The sequence below is a fragment of the Mauremys mutica genome, chromosome 12 (genome assembly GCF_020497125.1).
Source record: "Mauremys mutica isolate MM-2020 ecotype Southern chromosome 12, ASM2049712v1, whole genome shotgun sequence".
NCBI lineage: Eukaryota > Metazoa > Chordata > Testudines > Geoemydidae > Mauremys > Mauremys mutica.
In genome coordinates, this window is record NC_059083.1 from 34195688 (window position 1) to 34214139 (window position 18452).

Consider the following 18452-nt stretch of genomic DNA (forward strand, 5'->3'; position numbering starts at 1 on the left):
CCATTATTGTTATTGTGCTGCTCTCCCTCCTACCATTCCTTAGAATCATGAACTCTATCATTTCATGATCACTTTCACCAAATCTGCCTTCCACTTTCAAATTCTCAACCAGTTTCTCCCTATTTGTCAAAATCAAATCTAGAACAGCCTCCCCCTTAGTAGCTTTCTCCACCTTCTGAAATAAAAAAATGTCTCTAATACATTCCAAGAACTTGTTAGATAATCTGTGCCCTGCTGTGTTATTTTCCCAACAGATGTCTGGGTAGTTGAAGTCCCATATCACCACCAAATCCTGTGCTTAAGATGATTTTGTTAGTTGTTTAAAAAAATGTTTGATTTTAATGTTTGACTTTAATAATTTAATGTTAATCAGTGTTATGCTCACTGTGATAAGATTTTTCCTCCTTCTTCCTGTTGTCTAGACCAAGTTACAGTGAAGATGAAGATTCTCTCATTCTGCAACAGCTCCAGAGCCAGCTTCCCTCTCCCCGGTTTCATTGTTTTCTTCTTTACTTGTTATGTTCACAAGATGGAATCAGGTAGGAATCCACCCCGTGTCTGCTGTTTCTTAGAGGATTTATTTAGGCCCCTGTAGTGTCTTGACAACATGCTTCACTCAAAGTCAATGTAACTACTCAGTGTGTAAACTTAACCACATAGCAAGATCAGCACCTTCTTCATTCAATTTTTGCCCTTGTAAGCAGAGTCAGAACAGGCTCTACCCTGACATCTGGTGGTGAGCTGTGGAAAAGGACTTCTGGGTCTGATCTTATTTGCATGGGCACACCCACCCTTCCTAGCATGATGGGACTGCTGGGCCAAATGGTCACTTTGGCTGCTGTTGTTATCCTGGTTCTGTGAATCAAGGACAGTAGAACTGTACTTGGCATTTTATGACTGAGGGACTCACCCTCACCTAAGTAGCACTCGCTAGGCAAGGGACATGAGGCCGGTAGTTATATGTGGAAGTGTGGGAATAGTTGGGGTCTAGTCTGCTTGGTGGTGGGTTTTTGGCTGTATGCTTTGTGTTTAAGAACTCTAGTTGTGCTGTTTTCCCAATTTAATGTTGTGCCATTTACCTTATGTTATTAAAGATTTTTGCTATGATAATACTCTGTGATTGCAAGAGAGGAAGTATGTTTTTTTTTGAGGGGCCACAGGGTCTGTGTGTAATTTTCCTAGGTCATTGGGTGGGGGCTCAAGCTAGTTTTGCATTGTATTGTTGAAAGGGAACCTCTATGTACTGAACCCAAACCTTGCTGCTGTCAGCTTGGCCTGGCAGAAGGGTTATACCCTGATTGTGTTGCTGCTGGGTTATTTTATTTGCACCTGGGATAGTGCCCAGGTCTGTTTCTTCACACAAGTATTTTTAAAAGATTGTGAAAGATGCCCAAGCATTGGGTGGACACTTATTGAAGAGTTTAATAATAACAATAATAAAATCCAATAACTTAGTGGGTTTCAGATGTAAAAAAGATCAGAGCCATAGTTTGAGACTAATGTGCACAAAAACATAAGAAGAACCAGAATATATTGATGTCATGTGACTTTTTAAATTGGGCCTGTTCGCTAATACATATATGTTAGGTGTACTATACACCATATTATTAGGCATTATGTGCACGGTAGTCCTATAATATACATGAGAGAGAGAGAGAGAGTGTTGGGAAGTTAACTGAATGTATTATGCTCTTCCCACAATTCTGTTCCCCAATATCAAATATCCCACAACTCTATAAATCTGTTAGTGTTCACAATAGGAAATAGGAAGCCTATGAAAGCCATGAAAGGTGTGTCCTAGCACTGGTTGGGATGTACCTCAACACCCACCTGGTTTGGAATGTGGTATCCAAAACAGGGTCAAGGAAGGTACAGAACAACAAGTTCAGAAACTGGTGGGTTGGATCTTAGGGGATGTATAAAGTGCTTTCTCACTTGTAAACTGCCATGCGATAAGTGGGTTTGCGGTGTATTTTTCAAGCACACCTTCTGTGTAAGGTGAGCACGCTGCAAGATAAGAATTGCTTCCCAGGAGGAGGGTACGGATGTCTCCTTTTCGTAGTGCACTGTTTTGTCTTTAGACAATAATTTTTGCTATGTTTGGTTATTTGGTCTCTTGAGCATGTGAAGTGTTGAACCATAATAGTCCAACAATTGGCTCTAGCAATAGGACTGTCTCAAGAGAACCTTGGTAAAAGAACACCAAATATGGCTGACCAACCCTACCCTTATTCCTGGTGAGGCCCAGCAAATTTGATGGCAATGTCAGTAAGTGTGTCAATTTGAGAGCACTTAGAAAAACAACCTGTTGAATGGTGAGCTTGTCTCAGCTATACAACAAGCATGTCCATTCCCAGCTCTCTGCCCCAGTTTCTCTGATGTGTGACTCTGCCATGGACTGAACACATCCATCTTCAGCTTCCCACCCTGTGTCAGCACTGTGTGCCAGGGCTGCCCAGAAGTTTAAGAGGGCCTGGGGTCTTCGGCAGCAGGGGACCCCACCGCCGAATTGTCACCGAAGACCTGGCACTTCGGCGGCAGGTACCGGGGCGGAAGGACCCTCCTGCTGCTGAATTGCCACTGAAGACCCGGAAGGGAGGAAACTCTGGGGGCCCAGGCCCTGCGAGAGTTTTCCGGGGCCCCCAGAGAGAGTGAAGGACCCCACTCCAGGGGCCCTGAAAAATTCTCATGGGGGCCCCTGTGGGGCCCCGAGCCTGGGGCAAATTGCTCCACTTGCCACCTCCCTCTGGGCAGCCCTGCTGTGTACCTATGTCATGCACTGAATCTACCAATTCTCAGCTCCCAACAGTGTCCATGTTCTGTGCCCGGGCCATGCACCAATCTTGTCTTTTATCAGCTCCATGCCCCATCTCAGTGCTCTGTGCCTGTGCCATGCACCGAGGCTGAGTGTTCTTATAACAAAGCCCCCGTCCTGCTGCTCTCTCTTAAATATTCATGCTGAAATGGTCCATGTTGAGTGTCTGCCTCTGGCTGAACTTTTTGGAAAGTTTGTCTGAAATGGAACCTGTTGGCCATGTCCTTCATATCAAATTCCTTCTTTCCTCTGAGCTGCTTTTCTTGTTTTTGTACTGGTGCATTTTCCAGCAAAGTTCACAGTGATTGGACCCCGTGACCCTGTCACTGCCATCCTGGGTCAGGAGACTGTGTTAACCTGTCACCTGTCCCCCCGGATGAGCGCTGCAAACATGGAGGTGAGATGGTACCGATCTCAGTTGTCATCCTTTGTGCATCTGTATCGTGGTGGGAAGGATCAGTATGAAGGGCAGATTCCAGAGTATCGGGGAAGAACAGAGCTTTTAAAAGCAGGACTCACAGATGGAAACATTCCCTTGAGGATTCTTAATATCAGACATTCTGATGAAGGACAATACCTGTGTTTTGTTCAAGACGATACTTTTTATGAAGAAACCATATTGGAACTGCAGGTAGCAGGTCAGTAGCTTGTATCAGTCTTAACTGTGTGTGGGCTCCAGGCTTTATTCCTTCCTGTTACAACAACTGTGATTCCCTACCTGTGATATATTTTACAATAATGCAGTGTATCTAAATTTCATCAAACAGCCACTTTCACACTAGAGAAAATATGCTGGAAACTTTCCCAACTTGTTATTAAAAACATTTTCAGGATGTCCAAGGTCCTTTCTTGCCCAATCTTGATTAACTCCCAAAGGGGTCTTTCGTGAAGAGGGAAAGGACTTCTGGACACATATGGCCTTCCAGTTGCACTGCAGTCATTTCTAGGATGTGTGGCTAAGGTGGGACTGACAGATGTTTATGGCCTTCTTATGCGTTCACTTTTGGCTGTTACTTAGGGGTGTCGTTAAAATCAAATGCAGCCTTCTTATTTGCTGAGACTGTAGAATGCTTTTGGTAGTGGTGAGGAGTTACATATTTGCCACCCTTAGTCAATATTCATAACTCCAAATACAAAAATAATACATGCATACAAATGGGATAACCATTCTCAGCAAATCATACCTTTTTCATTGACACCTTACATGACACATCTTGTATAAGATGAAACATAATTATATCATAATCACACCATAATCATATTATGTGAATGTGGAGTGCAGAATGCCACAGTGGGGAGGGAAAATTATGTATTTACCACTCTTAGACAAAACTCAGCATTTCTCCCCTGCTGCTTTGACACTGTAACCATGACACAAGTTAGGGTTTTTTTAAAAGAAACATATTTATCTAATGCACTAATGATCATATGTTGAAAAAGTTCAGATCCAATTCAGGTACCTAAATGAAGTGGTCATATCTTCAAAGGTGCTCAGCACTCAGTTGCACCTGTGTTGAGATGAAAATATCTCCTACTGACTCAGTGAAATTATTGTAAATATTTGTTCACATTTTTATGTGTCCATGAGCACTGGGATTTCAGAGATTCCAGTATTAATTTATGCTTTCTACTGACTACCCTGCATGAATTAGTGCTTTCTAGTGTGAGTAAGGGTTCCACAAACTGTCCCTTCTGCTTTATTGACATATGGTATTGACACCTTTATGTATTTCCCCTTAGGTCTGGGCTCTGCTCCTCTCATCTCTGTTGAAGGTCACCAGGATGGAGGGATCCGAGTGATTTGTCAATCAGCTGGCTGGTACCCAGAGCCTGAGATGCTGTGGAGAGATCTCAATGGACGACATTTACCATCACTCTCTGAAACAACATCCCGAGGCGATAACAACCTGTTTGGAATAGAAACTGCTCTCATTGTGAAAAAACATTCAAACCAAAACTTGTCCTGTTGCATCAGGAACACCGTTCTCAATCAAGAAAAGGAATCAGCAGTTTATATAGCAGGTGAGTAACCATCCAAATCCCACACTGAGCTCATCACCACCAGAACAAAACAAAACAAAACAGGAAAACAAGAACTGAAACGTGTGTGGTGGATATTTCATAATCCACATACAAACACAGAAGATGGGAGGCTGGTGTCTTTATGGGATCACAGTTTAGGTAATTTGATTTCCTTAATTGTGATTATTCAGAAAATGAAAGTTTTGGATTCCATGTAAATTTAATGTTAAATCTGACTTTCCTGATATTTTAGCATGCAAACACACATGCATATACAAACACACACACACACACAAATCTTCCAGCATTTTTTAGAAGAAATTTTCACTTAATCCACTGACACAATATGTTCCTGCAAACTTAACTTCACCTTAATGATTTTTTGAGTGTGGTAAATTTTGTACTGTGGCTTCTTTATGATCTTGTCACTGCACCACCTCATTGTTCATTACTTGTTGTATGAAATGTCACCTAAGTCATGTTATGTTGTTTCTACTGATGTTCAATGGGACTTGTGCTCCTTACCACTTCAATCCAGATCCACAAAGGGACTTATTTTACTCTAGTGTAGTGGTGTGGCAGTCGTCCCTCCCCCTCTGGATTGGAGGGAGGCCACATCATCACACTCTACTGTCGAGATTGCTGCCTAGTGTCAGGAGAAATTAGCAAACAGACATTCACGTCTCAACCAATCTAACATGGCTGAACCCCAAATAGTCAACAGGTTCCAGCCCTTAGGCAGGAACAGAGCCTCCCTGGAGTCCATATGCTCTGGCCCTTAGGCAGGAGTAGAGCAGACACCATAGTCAGTCAGCTCTGGGCCCTCAAGTGGGGACAGAGCAGACCCAGTAGTCGGGCATCCCAGTTCTAGTACAAGCCACTTGACCCTGAGAGCGTAGGCTGCCACCGCACGGGTGGATGACAGGGGGTGGCCAGGCCCAACTGACTCCACCAGGTCCCAACCAAGGGCCTTAACAGTGGTGGAGTATTCTGTCACTGGGGAATCCATCTGCAACACACCGACCATGCGTCAGGCAGTACTACAGCCAGGCTGAATTTGGTTGTCCCTGGCCCACTTCCTACCCTCCCTTCAGGATGTACCTGGACCATCTCCTCCAGCGGCGAGCAGGATGTCTTTGGGCTCAGCAGTAGAGTCAGCAGCCTGGAGTGAGCAGGAAATGTCTGTCTCCCTCCACAAGCACCAACTTTTACTGGTGCCGGTGGGTGCTCGCAACCCCAGCCTCACCCCAACTCTGCCCCCTCCCTGCCCCTATTGATCCCCTCCTCAAATCCCTGCCCTGGCCCAACCTCCTTACCCAAGCATGTCACATTCCTTCTTCTCCCCCTTCCCTCCCAGGTTTGCCGCACGAATCAGCTGTTTCATAGAAGCGCTGGGAGGGAGCGGGGAAAAGCAGGAGTTGGCGGTGTGTTCATGGGAGGAGGCGGAAGAGGAGGTGAGCTGGGGTGGGGGGGGGGTCGGGGAGCTGCCGATGGGTGAAGAGCACCCACCGATTTTTCCCCTATGTCTCCCTCAGTGTCTTGGCCCCAACTGAGCTAGAGGCTCTGTCTTTTGTATGTCCTGTTATGCTTATGCACTTCCAATGGAAGGAGTAAGGCAGGTCTAGTTCCACCCAGCTGGGCACAGAGGGTGGTTCCTCCCACTCTGGGTTCGAGAGAGGCCACACCCCCTCACTATATCTTGTCTACACACAAAAGTTGCACTGATTGAAACTTATATGAGTGTTCACCGAAGTGAGTAGCACTGATTAACTAAGTTGTCAGAGTGCCATATATAGATTTAGCTTCAGTCAGTTCCTTACCAACTGAAGCTAAACAGAGATAGGGCACTATTAAGCTGATTTATGATTTAAGGTTTTGTGCATTAATTTATTGAAATAGGTGCAACCCTCATATGCTGTCAACTCTTGAACCAATTTAAGAATGGCCACATGAGAGGGTCTGACAAGGTCCCTTACCAAAGGCTCTTATGTCATGGGATAAGAGGGAAGATCCTCACATGGTTTGAGAACTGGTTAAAAGACAGGGAACAAAGGGTAGGAATAAATGGTAAATTTTCAAAATGGAGAGGGGTAACCAGTGGTGTTCCCCAAGGGTCAGTCCTAGGCCCAATCCTATTCAATTTATTTATAAATGATCTGGAGAAAGGGGTAAAAAGTGAGGTGGCAAAGTTTGCAGATGATTCTAAACCGCTCAAGATAGTTAAGACCAAAGCAGACCGTGAAGAACTTCAAAAAGATCTCACAAAACTAAGTGATTGGGCAACAAAATGACAAATGAAATTTAATGTGGATAAATGTGAAGTAATGTACACTGGAAAAAATAACACCAATGATACATACAATATGATGGGGGCTAATTTAGCTACAACGAATCAGGAAAGAGATCTTGGAGTCATCATGGATAGTTCTCTGAAGATGTCCATGCAGTGTGCAGTGGCGGTCAAAAAAGCAAACAGGATATTAGGAATCATTTAAAAAGGGATAGAGGGTAAGATGGATAATATTTTATTGCCTTTATATAAATCCACGGTATGCCCACATCTCAAATACTGAGTACAGATGTGGTCTCCTCATCTCAAAAATGATATACTGGCACTAGAAAAGGTTCAGAGAAGGGCAACTAAAATGATTAGGGGTTTGTAACAGGTCCAATATAAGGAGAGATTAAAGAGGCTAGGACTTTTCCGCTTGGAAAAGAGGAGACTAAGGGGAGATATGATCAGAGGTGAAAGTAAGCTGGTACAGTCTGGTGCGGCATACTGGCAAGAGCCAGTACGCCGTGCCGGACTGCATCGGCTTCTGTGGCGGGGATTTAAAGGGCTTGGGTCGGAGAGACCCAAGCCCTTTAAATCCTGGCTCGCAGCTCCGGCAGCTGGGCTGGGGCCAGGATTTAAAGAGCTTCTCCGAGCTCCCCACCATGGCAGGGAGCCCGGAGGAGCCCTTAAAATCCTGCCCGCAGCTTTGACGGGCGGGCTGGGGCCAGCATTTAAAGGGCCCGGAGCTCCACAGCGGCTGGAGCCTCAGGCCCTTTAGTTCGCCCCATGGGCTACCAGCCACTTCTGAAGCTGGGAGCCCCCTGGGTGATTTAAAGGCCCTGGGACTCCCAGCCACAGCTGGTGCCAAGCCTCTTCCGGATGAGGCCACCTCCCCAACCCCACCCCAGGACTCCGGCCTTACTGGTAAATCCTGTGAGTTACTTTCATCCCTGGATATGATAGAGGTATATAAAATTGTGAGTGACATGGAGGAAGTGGATAAGGAAAAGTTATTTACTTGTTCCCATAATATAAGAACTGGGGGCCACCAAATGAAATTAATGAGCAGCAGGTTTAAAACAAATTAAAGACGTTCTCCTTCACACAGCGCACAGTAAACCTGTGGGAATCCCTGCCTGAGGAGGCTGTGAAGGCTAGGACTATAACAGAGTTTAAAAGAGAACTAGATAAATTCATGGAGGTTAAGTTCATTAATGACTATTAGCCAGGATAGGTAAGGAATGGTGTCCCTAGCCTCTGTTTGTCAGAGGGTGGAGATGGAGAGAGATCACTTGATCATTGCCTGTTAGGTTGACTCCCTTTGGGGCTCCTGGCATTGGCCACAGTCAGTAGACAGGATACTGGGCTGGATGGACCTTTGGTCTGACCCAGTATGGCCATTCTTATGTTCTTAGGCACAAACCATATGTGCAGAAGGCTTTAGGTGCATTTGAAAATTCTATCCTGGGTAGATGACTGTATCACTGTGAACAAAAGAACAGCCAATGAAAATTAATTAGTTTCCTGCACAAATGTTCAGAAAAACTCTGATTATGATTTCTCCAAATATTTTGGGGCAATAGTGGATTTTTCAAAAATATGCTAAATTAATCTGGCAATTTCTGAATGTTGCTGAACACTGGGGGCCAAATTCTTTGCTGGAGTAACTCTATTGAAGTCAACGGGGTTTTATGAGTAGAGAATTTTCCCCTGAACTCTCTGGCCCTCTGAATAATAATGAATCAAATCAGGTCTGTTTTTTGAAGGATATATTGGTATTGGTTGGAGCCATTTTTAAAATCAGTTTCTGGTATTTTGTGTAGTGTAGACATAGTCATTCTTTCACTCTTGTCTCACACGAATCATGCTGGGCACCATTTACGAAGTTGTATGGAATAAAAATATTTGACTGTAGTCAGCAATTCCAAATGAAGACAGGTTTTGGGTGTTTTGTTTTTCAGATTCCTTTTTCCTGAGGGTGACTCCCTGGAAGGTGGCTCTGAGTGTGATCCTGGTGGGTCTTTTTGGTTTCATTGGCCTCGCTGCTTATCTCTTTAAAATGAAAGGTAAATATTAGAGGGAGAAATATACTGTAAATAAAGGCTTTATTCTAATAAATAAATGAATAAAGAGCAATTTAATAATTTTATATTAAAAGAACATATGATCTGCGGACCTTGTTCTTTTATAAAGAAGAAGAATGCATGTGAATTTATTGATAGAGGGTGGCAGCAGAGGTGTGGGGGTGTGGGGTGAAAAGGAGGAGGAGGGTTTGGGGCAATAGAACTGAACCAGAGAATCCGATCATAGCAGACACATCTGTGTTCTGCTAAATCCTTCGTCTCCCCCTCCTGCTAGTTCTTCGGGGATTACTACTGTCTTCTCTCGGGTCCCACTTGAGACAAGGTTCTGCAAAGCCTAGTCTCTCATATCTGGACTTCAAATCTCTTTTTTGCTAATAAAGTGTAGTGCACCTTGACATTATAGTAATGGGCTGTGTAGAAATGTCCCAGTGATAAATCAGTAAATAAACACATTTGTTCCTCAGTTAGGGAAAAAATCATAACAACTTTCACATAACTCAGGCTCAGCTGTCCATGCCCAGGTGAACTTCATCTACAAAGAAAGTCTGTCCAATTTCCAAATAAATCAGATGTGCATCCATCCTAATGAATTTTGTACCTAGAGGATGTTGTCTTTTAGCACTGTTTCATGAAGCAAGGGGATGAGAATAATTTATATTTATTTCTGTATTTTTAAGGGAAACTTACAGAAGAAGTCGGTAAGTTTCAGTTTCCCTTTTCCCACTCATAGAAGTTTTGACCACAGATACACCATTGTATATGGGATTGTTTGTTTCATTGATTTATTTTTATGTCTGTATATATATTGGCGGTGGGGATGGGGGTGGGGGAGCGGAAGGGGTGTGTGATAGGCTGGACCTTTTGGATGTTTCCAGAGACCTTTCCCCTCAAAAGTCCTTCCAGTGAGGGGGTTAGGTCAGCTTAGCAATGTGTCTCAGGAGTGTAAGTTTTCAGCATAGACCAGCTTTTGGTCTCAGAGTTTTCAAAAGAGTCTGTAGAAGTCTGGTTTGTTAATGAAGGTGTGATGAAGTGGGAATTTTCTGTAATATTTTTTTAATCTTATGTGTGCCTTGGTTTCCGTTTCTGACCAGGGTTGCTGGAGGGGCTACACTGAAATTGCTCAATCAGGGCAAATCAAGGTTTATTCTATAATTAGATCTCACCAAGCCAGTAACCAAACAGTTTCTGTAATACCTTCCTGGTTATCAAGAAGCCAAAATACAGGTCCCTTTAAGCAATCGAGACTTGGGCTCCCACCCAGACAGCCAACTCTAATATAGCAAAGGTTACTTAAAATCTTATTTACCATATATAATGTTCTACCAGTCCCAAGAGATCGGACACGTTACCTACAAGGCCAATTAATATTTCAGATCTTACCCAAATACATGCTTACAGCCAATCCTTATTAATTAATCTAAGATGTATTAATAAAAAGAAAAAAGAAAGACAGTTACTATGGTTAACAGATCAAGATGCATACAGATATGAGTTAAGTTAATTGGTCAGTTTCATAGCAGAGGTGGTAAATTTGCTGATTTACAAAAACTCTTCTAGACTCAGTTCAATAGCTTGTAGTCCAATAGGCAGTCCGGGTGCAGAGTTTGTTTTAATTTTTCCATGAGCATTTGCAGGGATAATCCAGGGTAGACTTGAAGATCTCAGTCTTGCAACTCAGACTTTCCCTGACAAAGTTTAAGCAGGTCGGAGATACCAAGGATCAGGCCTGAGATCATCTTTATAGCTGAAGTTCAGCAGATAAGCCTCTTGGCAGCAAATGATCACAGCAGGCTTTCTTTGAATGAAGAATAGGTAATGTACAATGTTGCTTCAATGCTAATCTGTTTCCGAGGCATACACTGGTAACTAGTTGCATTCATTAGCATAAGGCAACTAACCATTCAGACAGTTCACAGGAAGTTTTATTACAAATTTCAAAGAGAAATGAAGCTAATAATATTATTACACCACATGTTCCATCTAAATGATAATATCTCCATATGATTTCTGAATCAATAGAATACAGTAATGAAACATCATAGACAGGAAGAGAAGTTTGGCATCTACAAGCTAATTAGATCACATTACTAAACTACTAACAAGATATAGGTAAACCCAGACAAATACAAAAAGTATCTATTCCTGATTCTCTAACAATATGGGCCTACGTTTCAAGGACTCTAGTCTATTTAACATGGCTTTGATAGCTAGCTATAAGGAATGGCCCTATTTACCATTTCAATACTTTTTGAATATGTCCTTAAGGGTTGCTTTTTGGATCACTCAGCCTGCTGGTGGCTTAACCTCACCGGCCCAGCCTCACACCACTATATGTGGCATTGTTACCCAGTAGCGGGGAAAGGACTGTTTGATCTAAGGGCAGGCCAAGAGACATAAATGTGGGTGTTGCCTAGCTGTCTAAGCATGTGTCCCCATATCGATGTAGTATGTGAAAAAACAATGGCAAATCCAGTCACCAGGACATCTGGAATCTGACCAAGGAGATCAGACAGTGAGACAGACAGAGCTTGAACAATGGGGTTCACTGCAGCTTGGCTGGGCTCTGGGCTAAGCAGAATGGTTCATGCAGGGGTCGGGCAACCTGCGGCACGTGTGCCAAACACAGCACGCAAGCCGATTTTGAGCGGCATGCAGCCACCTGCCGCAGTCCTGGCCCCCAGCCCCACTCAGCCCCCCTGTCCACTGCTCTCCTCTGTGGGTGCGGGAGGCAGAAGCTTGGTTCTGCAGCAACCAAGCTTCCCCCTCCCCCGCTTCTTCCCCCAGCGTGGTGCTTTCCTGCCCTGCCCCCTCTCCGTCCCTGCGCAGATCAGCTGATGGCCCTTGCGAGGGGTGGGGAAAGAGCGGCAGCGTGCAGGCAGTCCCCTAGAGGAGACAGAGAGAGGTAGGGGTCGAGCCTGAGAGAAAGGGGTGGAACAGGGCATATCTCTTCCAGCCCCCTACCCTGAGCCATGGAAGCACCCCTACGGACCAAGCACCCCAGCCCTCTGCCCTGACCCCCCCCCACTGTCTTCTGTCCTACACTCCCCACACCCCCCAGCCCTCTGCCCTGACCCCCCCACACACTCAGCATTCTGCCTGGCAGCCCCCATGCCCCTCAGCCCTCTGCCCTGACCCTTGAACCACCTCACACACAGCCTTCTTCCCTGCACCCTCAAACCCCCCAGACCTCTGCCCTGAACCCCTCCCAGCCCAACACACACCCAGCCTTCTTCTCTGCATCCCCACAGCCCCATCCCTCTGCCCTGACCCCCCACACACACTCAGCCTTCTGCCCTGCATCCCCCACACCCCACCAGTCCTCTGCCCTGACCCTTGACCCCCCCACACACCCAGCCTTCTGCCCTACTCCCCACACACACCCCAGCCCTCATCCCTGAACCCCCACCCCCACCCCAGCCCTCTGCCCTGACCCCTGAAAACTCCATGCCCAAGTCTGGGGTCCCAGCCGCAGGCCCTGCTCAGCCCGCTGCCAGCCTAGGTGAACAGAACCCCAGGCTGGCAGCGAGTTGAGCAGGTTGGCGGCATAAGATCAGCATTTTAATTTAATTTTAAATGGCGCTTCTTAAACATTTTGAAAACATTGTTTACTTTACATACAAGAGTTTAGTTATATAATATAGACTTATAGAAAGAGACCTTCTAAAAATGTTACAATGTATTACTGGCACGCGAAACCTTAAATTAGAGTGAATAAATGAAGACTTGGCACAGCACTTCTGAAAGGTTGCCGACCCCTGCAATAGAGTCATACAGTCACAGAGTTTAAGACCAGAAGGAATGACCGGATCCTCTAGTCCAGTGTTCCCCAGACTGTGGAACACACGCCCCTAGGGGTGTGTGGAGGAATGTTCAGGGGGTGCGCAGCAGGACCCAGGCCAGCCCCCACAAGGGGGGTAGAGAGGGAGTGCCACTCAGCCCTGCTCTGCCCTCAGCCCAGCTCCGATCCTAGCAGCAGCTCCACTCGGTCTTCTGCTCCACCCGCAGCTGCAGCTCCACCCCACCCGCTGCTCCGCCCTCAGCCCAGCTCTGCCCTCATTCCCTCTCTGCCCCCAGGCCAGCTCCACCTCTATTCCCAGCTCTGCTCTTATCCCCAGTTCTTTGCCCAGCTCCGCTTTCAGCCCAAGCTCCTCTGCTGAGCCAACTATGCAGTAATGGGGGTGGGGTCACACAGAGATTCCATTACTGGAAATGGGGGTGCGACAGGAAAAGTTTGGGGACCACTGGTCTAGTCTGATCTCCTGATGAGGTGATTGAATAGAAATAATCTCTCCATCTTGACGGTCATAGTGATGATAAAGGGAAATAAAACATTAGAAACATTAGAAAAAGGAAACAAACGTGTATTTCTATTTAATTTTTAGGCAAACTACATATAGAAATTGGTAAGTGTCAATATCTTTCCTCTGACAGGAAATATTTTGTAGCTAATGGGATCCTCATGTGGGAGCTGGTTTAATTGTTGTGGGGTTGTTCGCTTTTAAATTGATTTTTACAATTTTCTTGCAATATGAAACCTTTTTTTATTTGTTTTCTTGTTTTTTATTACTATTCTTTTTTGGAAGGGTTAGTGTAATTCTGTTAAATGTGGGGAAGTGCTAAACTGGAGAGATTTCACACCAAAAGCTAATTTGTAAAACTGATAAGCAATAGAGTCATGGAGTCACAGAATTTAAGATCAAAAGGTGCCACTGGAACCTCTCATCTGATGTCCTGAAAAGGAGGTTGATTTCTCTCAGCCCTCACTGTCATATAGATGATAAAGAGAAATAAAACATAAGAAAAGGGAAATGCCTAACAAAGTATATATTTATTTCTCTATTTTTTAGACAAACGAGATAACGAAATAAGTAAGTGTCATTATCCTTCATCAGAAAAGAACTTTTTGTACCAATTTGGAATCTCATGTGGCCATTTGTTTAATTGTGGTGGAGTTGTTTGCATTTAAATATAATTTTTAAAATCATTCCAATAGGAAAGCATTTTTTGTTGATTTGCTTTTTATTATTATTATCATCATTTTTTTGGAGGGTGGTGGTGGTGTTTTTTAAAGTAAAGGCCAAACTGGATGAATTTCACACCAACAGCTAGTTCGAAAAACTGATAAGCAGTACAGTAATAAAGTAGACAGTGGCCAAGAAAATATGGCCCGGGAGGAATTGTGGGAAGGCACTGAAGGACTATCAGCCCCTGAGATGGTTAACCTCCCTCCACATTGCAAAGTGGGCATGTAACCAAACTGAATTAAAGTGGTACCTGGCTACAGCCTCTACCCAAAGTCTTGTCAGCCAACCTGGGTGTAAAGTACCAACAAACTTGAGTCAGAGTTTTATGTTTGCACAATAAACAGACTGGGGCAATAACCAGGTAAGATCCTGGTCTAACTCTGCAGTGAAGATCCACCCTGGGAAAGAGACACATGCAACCCAGTGGAGTTCTGATGAACTTAGAACTTTCTTTTCCCTTCAGTGTTTGTACAATATTGACTCATGCAATACTTGTTCAGATCATCTCCCATCTCTAATTATTTGGTTGTTTTTAGGGTGGAGAAGATCTGTGGCACCTATAGAAGAAGGTAACTAAAGATCATATTTTATCAATGTACAAATACCAGTCATTATGAGGCAATGTGCCTCTTTTTCTTTGAATGTGGGAGTGGATGTGATAGTTCAAGGCAGAGCTCCCCAGCATCCTCATTTCACGGTACAGATCCAGTGGGACATGTACCTCCACAACCACTTCTCCAGGGGGAGTTTGTTTTATCTCCCTGAGCTGATGGCTGATCTCCAATTTCTCTCTGTTTCTTCCTTCATCTTTTCCCCTCTGAAGAAGGCCAGGAGCTCTGCAATGACCCCACACTGATGGGATGAGCAGAGACTGTGCCTGTGTGCGACCCTTGCTCCAGTCTCCAGCAGGGGAACAGAGCCTTGATCACAAACAGATGCTCTTCTGGCTCCATTATACACATCTGGGGAGCTCCTGTGATCAGAGCTGTGAGCTTGTCTCTTTTCTCCTGTCTCCATCCACCATGATCAGAGCTGGCTCTAGGCATCAGCATTCCTCTTTTTAAGGGGCGGCACTCTAGGGCAGCCGGCTCTTTGCGGGCAGCACTTTTCAAGGGGCAGCACTCTGTTTTTTTTCTTTTTCTTTTTTTTTATTTGGGGCAGCAAAAAGCCTGAAGCCGCCCCTGACCATGATCTCAGCATTCTCCTGTCTCTGGTAAATGGGACATCACTTTAGCCTCCCATCACTAGCATGACTCTCTCCCTCTTTTCACCAGCCACCTATTCTACACATCCCCTCAGGGGCAGATTAGCCATTAGGCCAATTGGGTTTGTGCCCAGGGGCCCTGCCCAATTGAGGCACTCATGAAAAATGGGTGTCTCTGCACCCCGAACCACTCTGCCTGCCCAGCACTCCTGCCAGAGAATGGGATCAGGGCTCAGGGGCTTACCAGGCTTGCCCTGCTCCACCCACCCAGCACTCCAGCCGGGAAATGGGGTCGGGGCGTGGGGGCTTGCCCCACTCTCCGACTGGAGCTCCAGGCAGGCAGAGCAGGGCAAGCCCCTGTCCCCCAACCCCATTTCCCCAGCAGAAGGGACTTCAGACAGAAGGGGTGGGGAGGGGTCCCCACATACTCTGGCCCAGGGTCCCACAAAACCCTAATCTGCCCCTGCTCCCCCCACACTTGTAGCTTCTGCCTCATTCCACCATGAACCCCCTTCCCTTGTGTTGACCTCTCACTCCCTGCCTCATGCTAATGTACTTTTGTGTTGTCACTGCTGCTGAGCAGTGAAATTCTTGGCATGTTCAATCCTGGTACCATGTGGCATGTTACTGTCTGAGCTGTGACATTTCAGAGCAGGCTGGGTACAGTGGGGAGGCCCCATAGCAAAGTCCAGCACAGGGGCAGCTGGGACACAGTGAGATTTAAGATGGGGAGGGGGAGGGGAGCTCTGTCACTATTCAGTGAGTTGTACCATCTGTGGGAGCTCCCAGAGTCTCTAGTCCCCTCCCTGGGGAGAAGTGGGGGCAGGAGGGGAAAGAGTCTCAGGCCTGGCCCAATCAATACTTTCACCCTGTCACTGACCCATCTCTGCCAGGGGAGTGACACTCCCCAGCACTCTGCTGAGACCTCAGAGCTGATGGGTAAATCCTGGAGGAAGGAGATTCCCTGAATCACTCTCCAGCTGGGGCAGATTCTGTCACTGACACTATCAAACCCTCCCCGAAGCTGAGCTCTGCCCCTGACGCTCTGATTCTCCCTCCCCAGCGAATGTGACTCTGGATCCAGACACGGCTCATCCCAACCTCTTCCTGTCTGAGGATCGGAAAAGTGTGAGATGGGAATACAACTGGCAGGATCTGCCCAACAACCCTGAGAGATTTGACTATTGGTCCTGTGTGCTGGGCTGTGAGGGATTCACCTCGGGGAGACATTGCTGGAAGGTGGAGGTGGGGGGTAGGGGACTCTGGGCTATGGGGGTGGCCAGAGAGTCTGTGGGGAGGAAGGGGGAGATCAGCCTTAGCCCTGAGCGGGGGATCTGGGCTGTGCAGTGGTGGGGTCAGTTCCGGGCTCTCACCTCCCCTGTGACCCCCCTGCCCCTGAGCCGGTTCCCCAGCAGGATCCGGGTTTGTCTGGACTGTGACCAGGGGCAGGTGACATTTATCGATGCTGGTGACGAGGCCCCGATCTTCACTTTCCCGCCCGGCTCCGTCCCAGGGGGGAGAATCCGACCCTGGTTCCGGGTGGGGCTGGGATCCCGGTTCAGACTGTGTCCCTGAGACTGGGGACCCTGAAATCAGCCTCTCTAGCTTCTCATACCCCAGTCTCTATGACTCTGGAAGACTCCCATCTACACAGCCCCTGGCGTTTCATCTCTATGGCCCCCATAGGGCTGCAGGAGGGGGGGATGGGCTCTGAGGGGCAGAGGTGGGGGCTGGGCAGGGGGCAGAACTAACAGCTGGGCTGGGGACAGGCGCAGGTAGGGGTGGCAGGGACACAGCATGAATCAATCTCATTGGGGTCTCTCAGCCTGAGCTCCTGCCACAGGGGCCCAATCACCTTCCCTTGTAACTACGGGAGACCCGGTAACACTGTAATTGTCACACACATGCGGGATGGGCAGGGAGAGTTCAAAAATCAGAAGATGAAGCAGGATACGCTATATATTGTTTTGAGCCCTCATGTTTTGCAGTGTCAATTTCATGATTTTTGGTTCTGACTCATGATTATTAAGTTCTGGAGTTGGTAACACTGGGTTGTGGGCAGGGGTGGGTGGGGCTGAACCAGAGGGAACAGAGAACCCAAAAGTAAAAGATAAAGTAAAACAAAATAAACTGAGACTCCTGGAGAAAGGGGTGAAAATTAAATGTCAAAACAAGGACAGGAAAACACTCTGAAGAGGGGAAACAGCAAGAGGCAGTGAGAGGGAAAGGGATAAACTCCGGGGAATGATGGAGAACATGAGGGGGATGAACTGTGAAGGGATCAGAGGAGAGGGGAAGACACAGAGAAATAAACAGGGATGGGAAATGAGGGCTAGAAAAATGGTGACTACAAATGAACCATATGACAGAGAAGGGAGAAGAAAAGGGACAGAGATTTATAAAACATCACTGAAGGTGCGACTGTCACTCATTAATTTCATATGTTACTTCCTTGACTTTGTTTCCATTTTAGTTTCATTAAAAATAACTGTTCCCAAAACCCGTGGGTCTGTTTTCCATCGTTGTTGGTATTAAAGCTACTTCTCAGCGCCTTTGCACTCTGATGAGTATTTATAGTAAATAAAGCATGAAAGACAATTCTGGTTTGTTCCTTTTGAATTTTCCAGCTGCAGTTGTTAGGAGCGGAGTCGTGGGATTTGCTTCCCTATTTGGTTGTGTCCCCGCAGCACCAACAGGGAATACACCAGCATGTCCCTCTGATATGAGCTGGGGTTTACTGTGTTATGTTGCTATCCAGCCTGCGCTCTGTCCTTGTGCTCTCTGCAGCCATGTCAAGCAGGAATTACTCAGCTGGGCTCTGTGGGAGGGGGCTGAACACATGGTGCTGACTCTCTTCTTTGTTTCCAGAGGTGTTGATTTTATTCAAGGGTGGCTAAAGAGATATGAACTGTGCTGTTCACATTTCTTCTGCCCATCAGCAATTGCTGTGGTGTCCACAGGGGGGGGTTTCATGGGATGGGACCTGCTCTGAGAGACAGTCTCTGAGGGTTTGTCTACACTAGGATGC

General features: G+C 46.2%; 1 protein-coding gene across 1 annotated transcript; it reads left to right on the forward strand.

Annotated features, from left to right (window-relative positions):
- Positions 1-529: 529 nt before the first annotated feature.
- On the forward strand, positions 530-16999 carry LOC123346692 (butyrophilin subfamily 2 member A2-like). Its single transcript, XM_044984165.1, has 4 exons — positions 530-539; positions 3106-3453; positions 4556-4837; positions 16488-16999. Exons 1-4 carry the CDS (start codon positions 530-532, stop codon positions 16997-16999), a joined length of 1152 nt encoding a protein of 383 aa, XP_044840100.1.
- The last annotated feature ends 1453 nt before the right edge of the window (positions 17000-18452 follow it).

Coding starts and splice junctions, on each gene's coding strand:
- LOC123346692 (XM_044984165.1), top strand. Junction 3,454..4,555: donor ATTGGAACTGCAGGTAGCAG/GTCAGTAGCTTG, acceptor ATTTCCCCTTAG/GTCTGGGCTCTGCTCCTCTC. Junction 4,838..16,487: donor ATCAGCAGTTTATATAGCAG/GTGAGTAACCAT, acceptor CTCCCTCCCCAG/CGAATGTGACTCTGGATCCA.